Raw genomic sequence first — 18,207 nt, forward strand, 5'->3', positions numbered from 1 at the left:
CCATCCCGCGCGGATTGGACAATCGCTAAGCAATTGTATACCGCGGATTCGACCAAGTGGGCAATGGCGTCGTTTGAGAAATTCAAGTCTCCGGGAGTGGATGGCATCTTTCCAGCGCTACTACAACAGGGGGAGCAGATTCTGCTGCCATCCCTTGTTCGGATGCTGAGGGAGAGCCTCGCCATGGCGTACATCCCTGAATTATAGAGGACGGCTAAGGTGATCTTCACACCCAAAGTCGGAAGGAAGGACTATTCACTGGCGAGATCCTTCAGGCCAATCAGTCTAACTTCTTTCCTACTGAAAACCATGGAAAAGATCGTAGATCAGGAAATAAGGTCGAATACGCTGAAGAGTGCACCCCTGCATGCTGCTCAGCATGCTTACAGAGCGGGCAGATCTACCAATACTGCTCTGTACCAGCTAACCTCTGAGATAGAGAGTTCACTGGAGAATGGTGATGAGATGCTTTGCGCTTTCTTGGTTATCGAAGGTGCCTTTGACAACACGTCTCACAGGAGTGTAGCCAGGGCACTGGGGAAAAGGAATGTGGCAGCACCGGTGAGTAGATGGATAGAAGCCGTACTGCGCACCAGAATTGCTGAGTCCACAGTAGGAGATAAAGGAATTCGTCTTGGCACAACAAGAGGCTTTCCACAGGGGATGTTACCCCTGCTATGGAGTCTAGACGTGGACGACCTCTTAGCACTGCTAACGGACAATGAGATCCGCTGCCAGGGGTATGCGGACGACGTTGTAATTATAGCCAAAGGTAAATTTGAGGACACTCTCTACGACCTAATACAAAGAGTTCTAAACCTGGCAAAGGGGTGGGCGTTCAAGAGACGCAGGTCCCTACCTGGTCTCAGGAGCCTTACACTTGGGGGTAGAGAGATAGAGATGACCAACATGGTCAAATATCTCGGTCTCACGCTGGATTCTACTTTGCGGTGGAAGCAGCATGTAAACCTGACCTTGATCAAAGCAACGAAAGCATTAATGGTGTGCAATCGGCGGGCGGGAAAGTGCTGACGCTGTAAGCCAAGGATCGTTAGGTGGTTGTACACCATGATTGTTCGACCGATAATCACGTACGGGGTGGTGGCCCCTCGGAAGCAAGGATGAGTGGAACGACTCCAATCTCCAGCTGATGCTGAGGTATAGTACGTTGAGGTGGTACACCGACGGCCCGAAAATGTCGGAGAGAATCGGTGCAGGGATCGAGGCTGCACGCACCAAGCTCTCCATACCTATGGGAGCGTTTCCGAGCATTTTCCAGGCAGAAGTCTTTGCCATAAGTCCGTGCATAGAGATAAACGTCCATCACAACTATCGCATTGAGCGGATAACCATACTCAGCGATAGTCAAGCGGCACTAAAAGCGATCTCCTCCTACGAGATCAAATCGCCAATAGTGCAGGAACGCAACCAGGTGCACCTAATCTGGGTGCCTGGTCACAAATGTATAGCCGGTAAGTAACTGGCTGATGAGCTCGCCCGCTCCACAGTCTCCATCAAAATGGTAGGACCCGAAACCTTTACTGGGGTGGGTCCCCATACCTTAAAGGAGCTACTCAGCAAGGTAGGAGTGGGCAGGGAATAGCATTGGCAACGAGCACACGGTATGCGACACACCAAGTTGCTAATTGGAGGGTACAACTTGAGAAGGTTCAAAGTTGTAATTAACCTCCCCAGGAATAAACTCAGGCTACTGATCGCATTTTATACCGGCCACTGCAAGCTGAATAGGCATTTGTATAACATGGGCCTATCCTCTTGCCCTAACAGCCGGTTCTGCGACAGGGGGCCTGAAACACCGGAACACCTGCTGATCGACTGCACAGCAGTCTGTAGACGCAGGATTAAGGCCCTTGGATCCATGTTTCCGGATAGGGATCGCATCGCCTCACTAGAACCCCGTAGAATATTGGACTTCATTACAGTGCTGGGGCTAAGTGAGTCTTTGTGATTTAGGAGAGGGCACAATAGACCTAAGCTCACGGTGCATTCCTCATCTATCAATCTAATCTAATCTAATTGAGGGTAATTGTGGAGAAAAATATTGCGGTCAGGATATTTATTTTTTTTTCAATAAAAATACCACTTTTTCTGGCAAAGAACACATGTTTCATTAAATTATGTGCATAAACAAGCGAAATGTTGGCCTTTTTATAAAAAAAACTTCTTAAGAGCTTAAATTTCCATAGGCGATACATTACTGGGTACAGAGTCCCAAGTCACGGTTCTAAGATTCTTTTGAATAATTTAAAAGTACTTCATAATAAGTGTGTTACGGCAACTCTGCCAAAAGTGACACTGCTGAGTGCACACCTTGTACTGTCAAATTGGAATTCTGCATTGTGTAAATTCAATTCGAAAACGACGGCGAAAAATATTTCGAAGCATTAGACATTATTTTAAATTTATATTTCTTAAAAATAATTAAACAGTGGTTTGTTGTTGTCTAAAGTTATTAGATAGTATATAAATCGACAAAATGTATGAGCTTAAAACACTTTTACCGGAGTATGATATACAATTGCCGACTTGCATGTACCCAATGAAAGTGCTCAACAATTCGGTAGCTTCAGAAGTGATAAAAGCTGACGCATGCAGCGTAAGTGTAATTTTTCATGATGAACTAAATAAAAGTGTGTTTTAGAAGATATAAAATGTAATAATCATATTAAAGGGTTTTTACAACAGCAATGGTAATCCTCTTGCCACGTCCGCTGTCAACTCTCTTGGACCGAAGAAAAATGTGTGTGCGCTTGATTTGGACAATTTAAGTGCACAAATCCAGAATTTACTCAAGGTTAATTTTCAAAATTGATTTATCAACTAAATTTATTTTCCATTTGTCTTTGTTTGCATATATTTTTATATTTATTTATATTTTGTAGTTTTTTTTAAACGCAGTGAACATGCTCATGCTGCACACCTAATAAGAACAATTTACATAATTTTCAATTATTTGTTAAATTTTGTTTATACTGCTTAGTTAATAACACATTTATTTGAAATCTAATATTTCGTTTATCTCTTAAATATTATTATTTTTATAAAAAAAATTTAGAGGCGGACGTGGCATTAAAGATTATGGGATTAAAGGATATATTTTGGCATTTATTTTATTATTCGACATGCTACTCATTCACATAATGTTATATTTAAGTGAAACGCTGCCTTTATTAAAATAGTAAAATTTTCGTTTACTAACATACTAAACTGCAAAGATTAAAGTGGCTAAAGAGCTGTTGTTTCTATCCACATGTTTCGAAAATAAATACATACATATGTATGTCTAATGTGCACAAAAATCTATTTTGATCCCACATTTGCTCGAGTATTTTTCAACAATGCAAGAATATCAAGAGGTTAGGTTGAGTTTATAATAATAATATATTTTTTTAATTTTTAACACCACATTAACGCAAATGTGATATTTTACATTAAGCTAACAATTTGACCATATTTTTCAAATCATAGTCATCTAATGATTTCGGTTCCGTATGCGCACGACAAGAAAAAGTTTTAAAACAATTACAAGACCTCAAACAACAAATGGCCAATATTCGCGCTTCTCTTGGTCTCTGCCAAAAAGGACCTCAGCACACTGGGCAAACAAGTTTGCGGAATGGAGGCTTACGTGAGGTTAGTACTATTCTTAATCGTTTCCCAACACGCTTCACTTTATATGAAATTTTAACATGTTAGGAACCTCTACATGATATTGTTATCAATGGACACCCTAATTTCATACCATATGCCCTATTAGCATTGAAGAATGCTTGGAAAGATCTTTTCACCATTGATGTGAGAACCTTTAAACATTCAACCATGCCTGATATTGGAAAAGATGCAAGTGAATTCGAAAAGAAATTGGCACAAGTGAAGATAGACCCATCAAAACCGAAAGTGAAAGTGTCACTTATTTGGAAAAACTGTAATCAAGAAATAGGATATTATACGGATACTTTTTAAAACACCTTTTTTTATTTTAAGGCGAACATACGGAAATGATCAGTTCACCCACTATGTACGTTCCCATTTATGGAGAAGTTAATATTATTCGGTATTTGGGTCGTGTCGGACCAGAGGAATACCGTTACGAAGATTTACCCAACTGCAACGAAATCGATGCTGTGCTGGACATATGCTATCAATTGTTGCGATGTAATACTTCCAAAAACCGCGCCTCAATGCTACGTGCACTTAATCTTCGGCTAGGCAAACAAAAATATTTTGGTGGTGACAAAATAACTATTGCTGATATTGGTGTTCACAGCTCATTGAAGCGTTTGCCGGCTATAACCTCTAAAGACCTTACACCAACTTTGACTGAATGGCAAAAACGCGTACAACTTGTTACACAGCTGTAAAATAAGATTGTAATAATTAAATATTCTTGTACTTGGTACATTCTTAATTATATACTCGTATGTGTAGTAAATGAATTCAACTGCTTTTTTTCTTTTGTAAAAAAGTTAACTTTTATTGCAAATTAAAAATGCGCATTGTTTGTATGTTCCACTTAATTCTATGACATAGCTTTACCCAGAGAGGGTGTTGCTTAATAATGTAAAAAGTCACATTTAATTGTAATTGCAAAGATCTGATCTTTGATATTTGCACTAAAATTTTTTTTAATAACAAGGTGAAATTTTAAATTTCACTCTCATGGGTTTTTCTTCTAATTGGCAGAAAATACCCACAAATATAAAAGCCAAAAGCGTTATATTCATCTCTCATATTTCTTACTTTCAGTCTATTATTATTGTCACTTATATGTATATATATTGTTTAAAGTAAACATTAGCAGAAATTAAGATTTCTGCTTGCACTTAGGTGAAGACTTGACTCTTTAATATTTCGTTGCTAGGCTGGCAGCCTTTTAAACTTTACGTATTTTCTAACAACATCGCAATTATTCAGAGGCGATTATTAGCAGCGCTCGCGCAAAGGGAGACATTTGTATTTGAGGACTTCCCAAGATTGTCTGAAATCAGTTAAGTACTACGCCATTTGGCTCCAAACACATACAAGCTAAACGAAGGCATTGTCCATCTTGTTGAATTAATAAATAAGATTGAATTCTCCGACTCAAACTAGTTAAATTTGCTGCTCATTATTCAATAGCTAATGGTTGACAAAACCACGATGATATTTTATGGTTTTAAACAAATGTAGTAGTTAAAGGCAAGTGTTAGCGCTCAAAGTTAAAATATAGGGGATCATATTGTCGATTTGCACTTGCCCTATTAAATTGGAAAAAAATAATTCCTCAATAACGTCCGACTCCAAGGCAGCTAGTGGTAAAAGTGTGATTATTAGTGTACTAAAACGTTCCTCTGCTTGTTGCTCGTCATCCAATTGGCTAGCAATATGTTTACGAAGACTGGATAGTACATATAGTTGTACACGACGCACAAAATCTCGCACATTGCGTTCACGCTTTCTCAACAGCATATGTGGATTGAAGAAAATAGCGAGACGAAGAAAAGCAAATTCCATATCATCCAAATCTAATGCTAGCGTCTCTTGAATGTAGGAATGTATGCGTGCTATATGCTCACTGAGTTTTCGTATTTTTTGTGGTTCGATTTTGTCAACCTCTGCCAATTGTCGTACATTTGCCACAAGTGTGGTGATAATTGTGGTAATTGAAAGACTTCGCACTTGTGCCAATGCTATCGCTAGCAAGCCAGGCCAGCTAGCTCGCAACAATTTGATTTGCGTACGCCCATCGAGTTGATCGAATGCTGCTATTTTACGCATCCAATATATGCTAAGGAAAATTACACGAGAACCAGTTTCGCATATATAGTGCAAATTGAGATAGGCGGACATTAATGTGGGGGTTTGCAGATTGAAAGCAGCTTGAGCGCTGGTCAATATTTCGTTTTCGAAGATACATTCATTTACAACGAATTCCTTTGTATTTGCCACACCAAGTATTGTTTCAGCTACTTCATATTCATCGTCTGCGCTGCTATCTGCAAGTTTGAGAAGAAATAAACCAATTATTTTACGAAAAATAGAAAATATGAGATATATACAATAGAAGTAGCGTTCCTTACATAAACGTGAGTCGAATAAAGAAATAATTAAGGAATGCTCATTCAGTTTTTAGAATGGCAAGTAATTTTAAAGTTAGTTGTATCACTTTAATAGTTAACAAATATCAATGCACGATATCCAAATACCAACCTTCGCCCATGTCGTCATCAGTTATTTCATTTTTGATAGCTGGGGAGCCGCCCGGACAACCATTACCAGCTGCTAAGGACAAACGGTCCAACTGATTTTGAATGGGGATCAGCAATTGCAATGCTTTCTCAATGATACATCTATCCAAAGCAGTTTGTATTTGCCCGACTGCTGTGGCAGGACTGTGTATCGCGTCTATATTGAGATTTAAGTTTTGTGTATTGTTATTATTTGCATTGGTAGTTAAATTTTGCAAACACGTGGTGCTGCTATTGTCCATGGACTCATCATCATCGTCCTCTTCATCATCAGCTTTCGGCAAGTCGGGGGAAAAGTAAAGTGACTGTGGTGGTGGATTTTGAATGGGAACCTGTTTTTCTTGTTGGAAGTTCTTTGCATTTTCTATAACTAAAAATAAATATAATAGTTAGTTTTAGTTACGCATATGCTACACACTTTAATTTTACTTTGTCTCATTTCGGCAAATGTTAGATGAAAAGGTAAAGGTGGAACTGAAACATCTGTGTTGTTTACAAATGCTGAAAATAATAAATAATCTCACTGTAAATAAGGAAACATATAGAAAGATAATGTTACCTTGTCTCATTTCCGGCAGAGTCATATTATAAGAGAATATAGAAGGCTTTGAAGTAGTTGGTGCCTCAGACTTGTTGACAGTAGCAGCGTTTGTAGTAAGATTGTGACCGAAGAGCAAACTCCCGCTACCCGTTGCAGCATTGTTAGCACCCAAAACGGCGGCAGCTGCCGCAGCATTGGTCACTGTTGAATTGGATGATCCAGAAGAAGAGCTTCCGGCAAACTCCTTCTTATCAACGATCGGCTTACGTTCATGTTGAACAGCTGTGTTAAAGTAATTGTAAAAAAAATAGTTTAATATTGAACATGGCGAAATAATTGTAAATAAATGTGATAATGAGCGTGAAAATGCTACGTAAACTATCAACGTACTACTTATATATTGAGCATTTAATCAAACTCCATTACTCCTGTGCGTACAATTTTCTAATTATTTATATACCATATATATTTAACTGATTCAGCAATGCATCAAAATCAAAATTTCATAAATATCAACATTGAGGGCGTGCTAATGACTACGAGACCGAAAACAGTTTGGAGGGCATTTATTACTGTTATAATGACTAAATCAATGCTTGGCCCAATAAATAGGCATATACAACCTGTTAAGATATGTATTTTTTTATTTTTAAGTAGAAAAAAACGTAATTAAAAAATCCAAATAAAGACTTCATATATAGTGAGAAAATAATTGCCAAACCTCTTTTTGACCTATTAGGTAAATCTTTAGCAGGAATCTATTGGGAAATAAAATGTGTTGTCGAAATAAATGAAAATTATGTACAATCACTTCGCATTCCGCTGGCTAAACATTTCTGGAGACGGCAGAATTGGCAACGATTGCGATGATGCTTGGTAACTTCACAGTTCATGGATCCTCGACACTGATATCCCAATTGTTTGCGTATTGAACGCTTGAAAAAGCCTTTACAACCTTCACATGAAATAGCTCCATAATGTCGACCTATTAGATAACATATAGCTGTATTACATTTCATTACATTGCACATTACTACAACTATACATATACATTATCTTTGATAAAGTACCTGAAGCACGATCCCCACACACCAGACACGTTTCAATGCTCATATTGGTCGCTGTTGCTGTGTTCGCTACTCCACCACCACTTGTACCATTACCGCTTCCAGTAACGTGATGAACAATTGTTGCTGCTGTTTTGTTATCTACGAATATGGTGGAGAGTGAAATAGTAAACAATGACATACAACATGAAAAACGGTATGCGCTTACCTTCGTTTTTGAAACCACTTGCTCCCATATCTGACGATATGCGTTAATATTAACGCTATAGATTTTGTTTGGTCTATATATTAATATAAAACTGAAACCAAAGTGTGTCATTAATATATATACATATATTTAATATTATATCAGCTCTGTAGGTACCTATGACTGATTATTCTCACTGATTTATTTGTATTCTTTTATGCTGCTTTCTGCTACATTGATGTTCTTGGGAGGTCGCTCAACTTCAGTTCATTCGAGGTCAATACTAACATAACTAACACACATTTACATGGAAGCACTTAAGGAAAGGTTAACTTTGTCACGACATATTTCCAATTGGACCATTAGAAACTTATTGAACGTAAAAAAAATTACAAAAATGTGAATAATTCCACCAAAATCACTAAAATAAGCTTCCTGCACATATTTTTCTTTCCGCTGTTGCACTTGCTGTCATTGAATAGCAGGGTTGTATTGGAAATTAAAGCAAAAAATTCTTGTTGATGTTGCCAGGTATAATAATAACTATTTGATGGAGGTGATTAATTAAGAAATGAATTATTTGAAAATTTTAACGAAATATTATAAATTTATTATTAAGCATTTTTTTTAAATTGGAAAAGTAATAATATCATTTTGAATCCGGGTATTATATGTTATAAATTCAACTATTATGATATTTGTTGTAAATTTAATCAAGCTTTTTACATTATTTTGTGCCAGAAAAAGCTTTATTTGATTACATGGGACAGAATAAGAAGTATTATCAATTATTTTTTTATTGTGATACCTAACAATCTATCAAAAAACTTCCTCGTGAATAATTCTTTCTAGTAATACAATAAAACTCTGATATATTTTCCAAACCTCCAAATCAGCATATGAAGATAGAATTAGGCATTCATTTTTAGAAACTTTAAAAACGAATTCATATTTAAATATCTAAGTGTTTTGAGTAATCCAGCTCTTTGTACATACACATTTATATGTACATATAGAGCAAACAAGAACAAATATAAACAAAAATTGGTTAATAGCAACAATCAAATGTCAAACTGCGGCAAAGTACTGGCGACGCATGTTGGCGATGAACTCTGAATATTAAAAAATTTCGCCTAATTGCCCTATCAGAGTTCCATATACCGCAAAGTTACACATGCATAAGAATACGCACATTTATGTACATGTCAACTTGGCCGTGGACACCCAATGACTGGTATGTGTGTATGTACATGGATATGTACATATATTCCAAACGCTTCTTTGATTGTACAATTGACATTGAAATTACGGGCCGTCAGTTGAAGTCCGCTTCATTGGCTATTTATTGCACGTGCAACAAACGAGTTCACCAACTCGTCTTTTATCAATTATGAATTTATAAAAAAATGTAAAAAAGTAACGCTATTTTGGCTATTTCGTTAATGACAAGAAATGTACACCCTTTACGAAATGAGATGCCAATACTTTTTGAAATGTTAAATATTAGGACTGAAGTTAAAATATTTTGCAAAATTTAGTTATTTAATGCTTATAATTTAAAAATTTATTATTTCTTTATTATTAAAAAAATAAATAACAATTTTTAGTTTGTATCTAAAATTTTCACAACTTAAATTTATATTTTTAACGGACTTTAATCAACCCCATATTTACTGAAAACTCAGTTTTTAATTATTCAAATTATTTGGCATATTTAGTTTTACCTACCCGCTCATGTTGTGAAGGTCGTAAATAAATTGAAAATATTGAATGTACATATGTACATGCTGGCGCCATTGGCGGAGGTGAGAGCAGTTCCGGTTCTGCCTAGAACTTATGCAAAAAAAGACTGCGAATTTTTGAAAAAACTGTGCATTACAATTTCATGATTTTTTTATGCAAGCCAACTGAATTAATATTCATATCATGTTGAACGAGTTGGCTACCATAAAATTGCTGTATACTGTTGCATTTTTTTAATGTACATACATAAGTATGTACATACGTACGACTTAAATTTCTGAGTGGATTATATTTAATGGCACAAAATTTGCTAAAATACATTATATATACATACTATATATGTATATACATACATATGTACAAATTGAATATACTTGATAGCGATATTGACTATAATGGTAATAAAGAATTAATTTTCATAAAAGGTGATTTCATTCCTAACGAATATGTCTGAATTTCGGGTTCTAGCCGTTACTATTGCGCAGATTTATGTATGTATTTGATTCTACAAAATTTGTAATGTGTTTTGTATGCTGCTCCTTGCTGCCATATTCTCAGAAGCAGTTCGCGCATGTTGGGGCATACATATGAGTAATATTTTCCCGCCCGATTGACCGCTATATAATTCTTAAATCCCCGTTGCTTGAAAACTTTTTTCGTAACTGTTATTAATATGCCATAATTATATATACGTAATAATAAATAAAATGTTTGTAAGTAATATTAGTTAAGTATTTGCAGATAAAGTGCGTCGAAAAAGTAAATAAATGTTATAAATATGCAATTAAGTACTATTTTTAGCTATCGGCTATCGGCTATACTATATGTATGTACTTACGAAAATACTTGAGAAGTATAGTGCTATTAGAACTCTGGATCAAAAGCTTTAGTAAATTAAAATCTGTCGAAATCTGAGATAAGTAATGATCACGTCATGCAGAATAATAAGAATGCAAAGAAAAGCAAAAATAGAGAGGCAGTTTTTATTGGCTTTTGTTAGTTAATTGGACAAAAAATAAAAGACATCGTTTTCCTTCCATTTTTTGTTCAAATTTGACAAAAAAGTCTACTAGACTCAAAACAAGTCAGGAGGGGCTAAGTTCGGGTGTAACCGAACATTTTAAACTTTCGCAATTTGCAAGAATCAATGTCCTGGAAATTCCTTCAGCTAGTGGAAAACTGTGTATTAAATAAATGACAAGTGCAACTTGCAGGAATCAAAGCCAGGGAAGTACTTCGGGTAGATAAGGCTTGCTGGTTATATGGGGTATAGGGAGAGTTTTCACCTGCTTTATTCATTCCAAGCACAACAATCTACCGTTATAAGAAAAACACGCAATCTCATTTTTATTAAGATATCTCACATATGGGGCGATATATGCGGTATAAAGTCACGCAGAATTTCGAAAGTCTATATCTTTCTGTTAAGCACTTGTACATACATATATGTACATACATACATATGTGGACTAGGGGAAGTATTGAAACGATTCAACCCATTTGTAACACACATATGTACACACTACTAGCAGGAAAGAGTTCGTTTTGAATTTCAATTATAGTATACATATCACACATTGACCGATATTTTCAGTAAAAGGTCAACTATATGCAATGGGTCCACGTATACAGTACCTAGGGGTTTGACAGTTTTGGTTCGGTTTGGGAAGTTTTTAGCTTTATTTCACTTAGTTTGATACTGTGACATAGAAATGTCAAAACTGTGACATAGAAATCGGTTGAGCGGATACCGAGATATGTGATTTCACCTCAAAGTGGGCGGTGCAACGCACCTGTAGTGGTTTAGGAGAAGCTTATTATAGGGCGAGCTCACGTATACTTTTTCAAACTTTTTTGCCCACTGTCGTTCCTTTCCACTACGATCCCCTGTGCCAAATTAGAGTTTTATATATGTACATACATATGTATTAATTTGGTGCTTAGTTATGGCAATTTATATGTTTTCGGTTAATGGCGTTTTGTTGGCGTGGCAGTGGTAAGATTATGCCCATTTTCAAACTTGTCCTCACTTTTCTGCCAGGGAACATATACATATATTCACAGAGTCTGGCAGTCACCAGGATTTCAACTCGTCTCGTCATCCTGATCATTTATATACATATATACATATAACTTTATATCTATCACGATTAGTTTTAGGTGATACGTACAACCGTTAGGTGAACAAAACTATTATACTCTGTGGCAACATGTTGCAAGAGAATAAAAATGTTGCGAAAGAATTAAACGACAGCTCAAAATATATTAAAAACATCTTTAAATGAGATATGGTGATATTAACTGGACCAGAGGATTGGATATAATTATATTGGGTATATTTCAGCGCTAAAGCAAATCATTTTTAAGAAAACTTTGCCATTTAGTTTCATTAAAATATCACACATTTTGATTAACCTGAACGGTTTAAATATACATACATATGTATGTAGTAGGTAGAAAGGTGGAAATCGTTTTATGGGGTATGCTGTCGGATAAGAAGGGATGGGCTGATTTCATTAATTTTAACATTGCTCATGTACACCAGAGAACATATTTTGAAACAATTTTATTAATGAATAATATTCGTTGACTGACATATTCGGCATAAAACTTTTTAGAACAACGGAAATTATTATAAGAGTTGGGAAGTACATATATTATTTTGAACACTTTGTTTGCATCGACGTTAGAGTTATGCATTACAAAATTAATCACTCAAAATTCAAAAATATATGGTAAGGAAGGAATATAAAAGCCTTTATAGCAACAAAACAATATTTTACATTAAATCGAAAATTTTTGTAAAAAAAATTTGAGGACAATATTTATCATAGATATTGGGCTCTTGCTCACAACAATTAAATAAATATTCCGATTTCCAATAATAGTTTAGAAAAAGAAGAGCACACATGTTTACAATATTTTAACATACAATATAATATTTCATATATTATTTGATCTGAAACCAGTTGATAACATTTTTAATCTTTTTCAATAACTAAATTTAAAAAATAAAATAAAATTATCTTAACATTCCCGCCTTTATAAGTACTAAGCAAATACAGCGAGACAAGCAATTCAAATGCTCAAGTTGTGTGCAACCGAACAGCAATACTCATGATGTTTCTTTTTATCATCTCGCAAATTTATTTCGCCATAAGCATATTATCTTATAATAAGCTCGAGTGGCACGACGATTTCAGGGCGCAAATTATACCACATAAACTGCTGAAAATTACAAAAATAATATCGCGCTCTCTCCTTTACTGTTTTGTTCCACTTGCGTGAAATGAACATTTGATGAAATTAATGAAAAATTTGATGGCACATAAACGACTTGAGAATAGAGCTACAATTACATATGTTGACATTGGAGATCTGTAAGTTGGGAGGTACGTGAAAATATATGAGGAGAATGGAGAATATATTAAAATGTATGTTTTTTGCAGTATTTAGTTAACGAATATTTATTGTTTTGGAGAGCTTTCAAATACTTTTATGTCGAATTATATGAGGTTATATTATATTAAGGATTTGCTATCTCACGATTTTCTCATTGATAACAAAATATAGTTTTTATAAAAAGCTGGCTTCATTAAACGCTGTCGTGTATAAAATCTATCATTTAATTAAAAATAATTAATAAATTTCAGTTTAATTGTTTAGAAAGATATTGCGCAATATGAAAACCACATACTACAAAGCTTATACTATTTGCAATCTGGTATACATAGATACTTATGTACAATGTACATATGTATGTCCAGTAATTAGGTTTCATTTCGTAGGCTAACTAATAACTACCGTGTTCTCAAAGAAAGCAACACCGTCAAAATAAATTTTTAAACGTTTGGATGAGAAAAAATAAAATTTAAATAGATTAAAAGAAAAATTGCAGAATAAATTGTTTTAAAGACCGATTGAACCAGATCTCTTCTAGTAGCTTTTTAGATTAAGAAATGTTCTTCCAGCAGAAATTTGGCTAACTATTGATAGTTGATAGCTAAAAACTTTTTTTTTCAACGAGAACCATTTTACGATATCAAAGGACAACGATTTGGAAATATTTAAATATCTTACAAGTTTATTGTTTAGTACACTAACTATTAGGGTTCTTCAACCATAGAACAAATATTTTCTTCCAACCAAGGCTATTTCTTTCTCTTTATTTAGAAATAAAAACAGTCGAATGTAGCGCAACATAACTTTCAGTAAACCTTGTTGAGTATCTCGTAAAAATATAATTACCAAAAAGCAGTGATATTGCGCATTTTGTGGTATTCTTCAAACGTTTCGCACCCATCCACAGCAGCCGCGCCTTCAGGCATATTAGCATAACAAAAAGCGGACAATTCAAGGGAAAAATCACTGTTTTGGATGCAAGTGTGACTCCAAGAAAGCCAAACTGAATGCCACTTACATAGTTTATTTAGCCACCCCTCGTGTTATGGCGTAACTCCCGATCATCCCTTATGAAAAACAACAAAAATGTTTTTTTTTTTTTATTGTTTATGCACGGTATCTGTTAAGTATGCAGTTAAGACAAAAATACTTGCGGTAATGCTGCCAGCTTATATTCAACACTTTGTATCATTTCGCTGTTGTTGTTATTACTGCGTTTGTAATATGTTTTTATGACTATGCGGTTGTTACTAGCGCTTTTTTAAAACCATACAATCATTGCACAATTTGATGTTAATAGAGTTTTGGGGTCTTCGGGTCTAAATTTATGCGTTCAAGAGAGTGTTGGGTTTTCGCAAATCATGTGTGCACTAATAGAACCGAGAAAGTTATGTTTCCCATATTCAAGAATGTATGTACATATGTACTTATGTACGTATGTATAAATTGGGACGTTGTAATATAAGGTTCTTCTGTATTCTCAACCACCCGACAGAAGTGATTTACTCGCATTTGCAAGCAAAGTGTTTGCTAAGTAGGATATGTCAGTAAGAACTGCGGGTCCCATCTGTGCGAAGGGTGGCAGTAATCACGCGCTAAGCTGCTGCATAAATTTGTGTTCTAGAAACGAGGGAGTTTTTCTCCCGAAACTAAACTTCAAATAATACTCAATAAAACGGATAATTATTGTTCTTGTGCTTGTACTGCAAATACCTTTATTTAGTATATACTAGTTTCTACAATCATATACTATTTTCTACAATAATATTTTTTATAGCACATACTCGTTGCGTTCTCAGTTCTAAATCTAGTTAGACAATGGTTATTTTATATAGAGCTCGAACTAACCTCCATTGTCCTCCTTCTCGAACTATAAGTCACCAGGTTGGGACGCCATCTTTCCAGCTTTTTTGCAACAAGGTATGTATGCAAGATTTTGGCTTACTTTGTAACGCTGAGGGATAGTCTTGCTATTTCGTATATTTCAGAACCATGGAGAATAGCGACTGCAATCTTCATCACCAAAGTAGGATGGAAGAATTACTCTCTGGCCAAATCGTTCAGGGCAATTGGTCTTATTTCCTTCATGGGATGGAATGGAAAAGATTGTGGACAACTATATAAGATCGAAGGGACTGAAAATCGCATCCCTACACGCCAGTCAGCACGTTAACACTGCTCCCACTTTCGGCTGAACTTCAGAATTCGCTGGTAAATTACGAGGTTGCGTTATGCGCTTTTCTTGACATCGAAGGTGCTTTTGATAATGCGTCTAACGCAAGCGTCCTGAAGGCACTGGAGAAAAGGAATGTGGCGGCTCCAGTATGCAGATGGATAGAGGCTGTACCTCTACTAGAAGAGCTGAAACCACAATGGGAGAGAGTAAGATTCGTTTTGGTACCACGTGGGGCTGCCCAGAGGGTGGAGTTCTATCACCCTGATATGGAGCTTAGTACTAGATGGGATTCATAAGTTGCTCACTAACAATGGGATTCGGTGCCAGGGATACGCCGATGACATCGTCATAATGTCGCGAGGTAAATTTCAGAACACTCTTTGCGGTATACATTTCAAAGGGGCTTAAGTCAAAAAACAACCGTTTTCCCTTTTACAAAGCGAAGATCTCCTCCGGGCTTGAGGCCAGGGAGTTGGAGGTGTCTAAAGAGGTTAAATCTCTTGGCTTCACAGTAGACTCAACTTTACGATGGAATAGGCATGTGAAATTAACATTGTCCAAAGCCATCAATGCACTGATATGCAGACACCTGGCCGGCAGATGATGATCCTAAGGCCTACTGCTTGGGTATCTAAGGCAACGCAGTCTTCGGTAGGCCTTCAACTATCGAAGCTGAAACGGCTCGCCTGTGTCTGCACTTCAGGGGCATTGCGCACTTGTCCAACCGCAGCACTTGAAGTCATGCTGGAGATCAGACCGCTGCAAATAGAGATCAAATATACCATGCTTCTCATGGCAGCAGAGGGTTTTGGCAAAGGGTAGATAATGTCGCCTCAACAAATGAAGCCCCTATGGGACACACCACATACCACACCACTGACACTTCTTCAAAGGGAAGGCGATACGAAGATGTTAAACTTTACAAATAAGGCGGAGTGGAGTGATTTCACGATCGAAGGGCAGCACCATTCAGTGGTATACTTACGGCTGCAAAACATCGGAAGGCATTGGAGCAGGCATTGTGGGACCGCATACCAAACTATCCATACCAATGGGACGTTTTCTGAGCAACTTTCAAGCAGAAGCCTTTGCAATAAGTCAGTGTGCAGAAATCAATCTCCACCGCAATTATCGTAACCAGCTTATCGTTATACTTAGGCACTAAAGTCGATCTCAGCTTATGAGGTCAAATCACTTTTGAACAGTATAGTTATATGGGGAGTGAGCGGTGTTTTCGGTTAATAATGTCTTGAGGGCGTGACAGTGGTCCGATTACCCATTTATGAACTCGTACTTTAAGTTTCATCAAGATATCTCAATTTTTACTTTTACTCTACGGCAAAACGATCTTCGCTGTTTTTTAATATTCAGAAAAATACTTCCAACATTTTTTTTACTAAATTTATTATAAAGAGTTGTACACTCATAATGTAATAATCCGAATAACAATAAAAAATATTAATTTTTACTCGAATACTCTTCAGTGGTTGAATTTGTCTTATATCTTTTGGCTTATATCTTTCTTAAAAATAGTAATAGAACTTAAAGATGCACTTTTCTAGCTTCGTCTAGCGACGTGTCACTCTCACAGTTACCCTATGCTTTGAATGTAACAAATATTTTTATTTCTCCAAATTTTCAAAAATTGTATTTAAAAACTCCAATTCGAGCAAAAATTCCTGCAAATTGTGTCAAAACTGTAAGATATAGGGCGAAAATTGGTTTTTTCTATGGCTTTTAATAAGATGTCTTGTAAATTTGCTATCAATTTCCTCAAAAACCGTATTGTGAGAATTTTGGAACTTAAGAATTTGCGTGGCTTCTAGTTCCTAAATTTTATATACTTAATATCGAAGATATTTTGTAAAAATTCACTTTTGTTCGAACCACCTCATGAAACTTGTTGGTAGGTAGATAAAGGGGGGCGGCAGAACATCCTTGGCCCCGGGCGCCCGAAGTTGTAGCTACGCCACTGTTAGTGGATGTCCTTTAAGATTAAAAAAAAAATTAAATACCATCTGCTGGATATCCAGTGAGCTTTCTGTATGAAGAACATTTTAATAACGAACTGTTTATTTGTATACTCAGTATGTATAATTCGCCATCTGACTTCTTCGACTAGTTAAAAATGGGGGATGTTTTCTGTTTCGAATATCACTACCTGATTTGCTGCTGTTTCGTGTAATGTATTTGTGTAAATACAATCAATTGAAATCAATACGGCAATTTTGCGGGGAAGACACAAATTGCCGGAAGTAAATTTGTTGAAATGGCGTGGGAAGTAATTTGGCAATATAAGGTGATAAAGTCAAGACACGTTGACACGTATTGAGTCAGGTGGGTGTGAAAGAGTAGGAGTATTTAAATGGAAGTCCTGCACTCAATCTGAGGTAGATTATGTTGAACGTGTTTGGAATATATAATAATAATTGTTTAAAAAGTAATTTTTTAAGCAAATTAAAATTGGTACGATTCGAAAGTATTTAAAAAGGTCTATTTGGGTTAATATAAATTGCATTAAATGGTTAGGTCTGTTTATGATTATTTATTTACTTACACATGCTGGGGTTCTAAAACTGTTTTTCTAAACCGCGCTGTAGTGTCGAAGCGTTTGTGTCAAATTTCAAACACGCTTTTCAAGAAACGGAATTTTTTAAGTCGGGCGAGGATGGTACTAGGAGTGTATTGCATATTATTCACTTCAAATTTCAACCGTAACTTCACAGAAATATTATTTCGTAAAGTATATAACTGTTTCATTATTGTTACTTAAAAAATATATTTTTTTATAAACTATTTACGGTAAATTTTTCAAATATTTAACATTTTCTTTATAGGCTTAC

The 18,207-nt window shown here is 35.8% G+C and overlaps 2 protein-coding genes across 4 annotated transcripts; one reads left to right on the forward strand and one right to left on the reverse strand.

Annotated features, from left to right (window-relative positions):
• Nucleotides 1–2,353: 2,353 nt before the first annotated feature.
• On the forward strand, nucleotides 2,354–4,457 carry LOC120776976 (probable aminoacyl tRNA synthase complex-interacting multifunctional protein 2). Of its 2 annotated transcripts, XM_040108072.1 has the most exons (5): nucleotides 2,354–2,617; nucleotides 2,693–2,815; nucleotides 3,490–3,654; nucleotides 3,718–3,946; nucleotides 4,006–4,457. In XM_040108072.1, the coding sequence occupies exons 1-5, from the start codon at nucleotides 2,498–2,500 to the stop codon at nucleotides 4,380–4,382; spliced, it is 1,014 nt and encodes a 337-aa protein (XP_039964006.1). In that variant the 5' UTR covers nucleotides 2,354–2,497; the 3' UTR covers nucleotides 4,383–4,457. The 2 variants fall into 2 exon arrangements, with proteins under 2 accessions (XP_039964006.1, XP_039964007.1); XM_040108073.1 differs by lacking the exon at nucleotides 2,693–2,815 and having other exon boundaries at nucleotides 2,357–2,617.
• Nucleotides 4,458–4,474: 17 nt separating this feature from the next.
• On the reverse strand, nucleotides 4,475–8,517 carry LOC120776975 (nuclear hormone receptor HR78). Of its 2 annotated transcripts, none has more exons than XM_040108071.1 (8): nucleotides 8,221–8,517; nucleotides 8,065–8,155; nucleotides 7,860–7,997; nucleotides 7,601–7,774; nucleotides 6,808–7,071; nucleotides 6,678–6,749; nucleotides 6,211–6,618; nucleotides 4,475–5,996 (listed from the first exon to the last, which is right to left on the reverse strand). In XM_040108071.1, exons 2-8 carry the CDS (start codon nucleotides 8,090–8,092, stop codon nucleotides 5,194–5,196), a joined length of 1,887 nt encoding a protein of 628 aa, XP_039964005.1. In that variant the 5' UTR covers nucleotides 8,093–8,155; nucleotides 8,221–8,517; the 3' UTR covers nucleotides 4,475–5,193. The 2 variants fall into 2 exon arrangements, with proteins under 2 accessions (XP_039964005.1, XP_039964004.1); XM_040108070.1 differs by having other exon boundaries at nucleotides 7,595–7,774.
• Nucleotides 8,518–18,207: the final 9,690 nt, after the last annotated feature.

This window comes from Bactrocera tryoni, chromosome 5 (genome assembly GCF_016617805.1).
Source record: "Bactrocera tryoni isolate S06 chromosome 5, CSIRO_BtryS06_freeze2, whole genome shotgun sequence".
In the NCBI taxonomy this organism is placed as follows: domain Eukaryota; kingdom Metazoa; phylum Arthropoda; class Insecta; order Diptera; family Tephritidae; genus Bactrocera; species Bactrocera tryoni.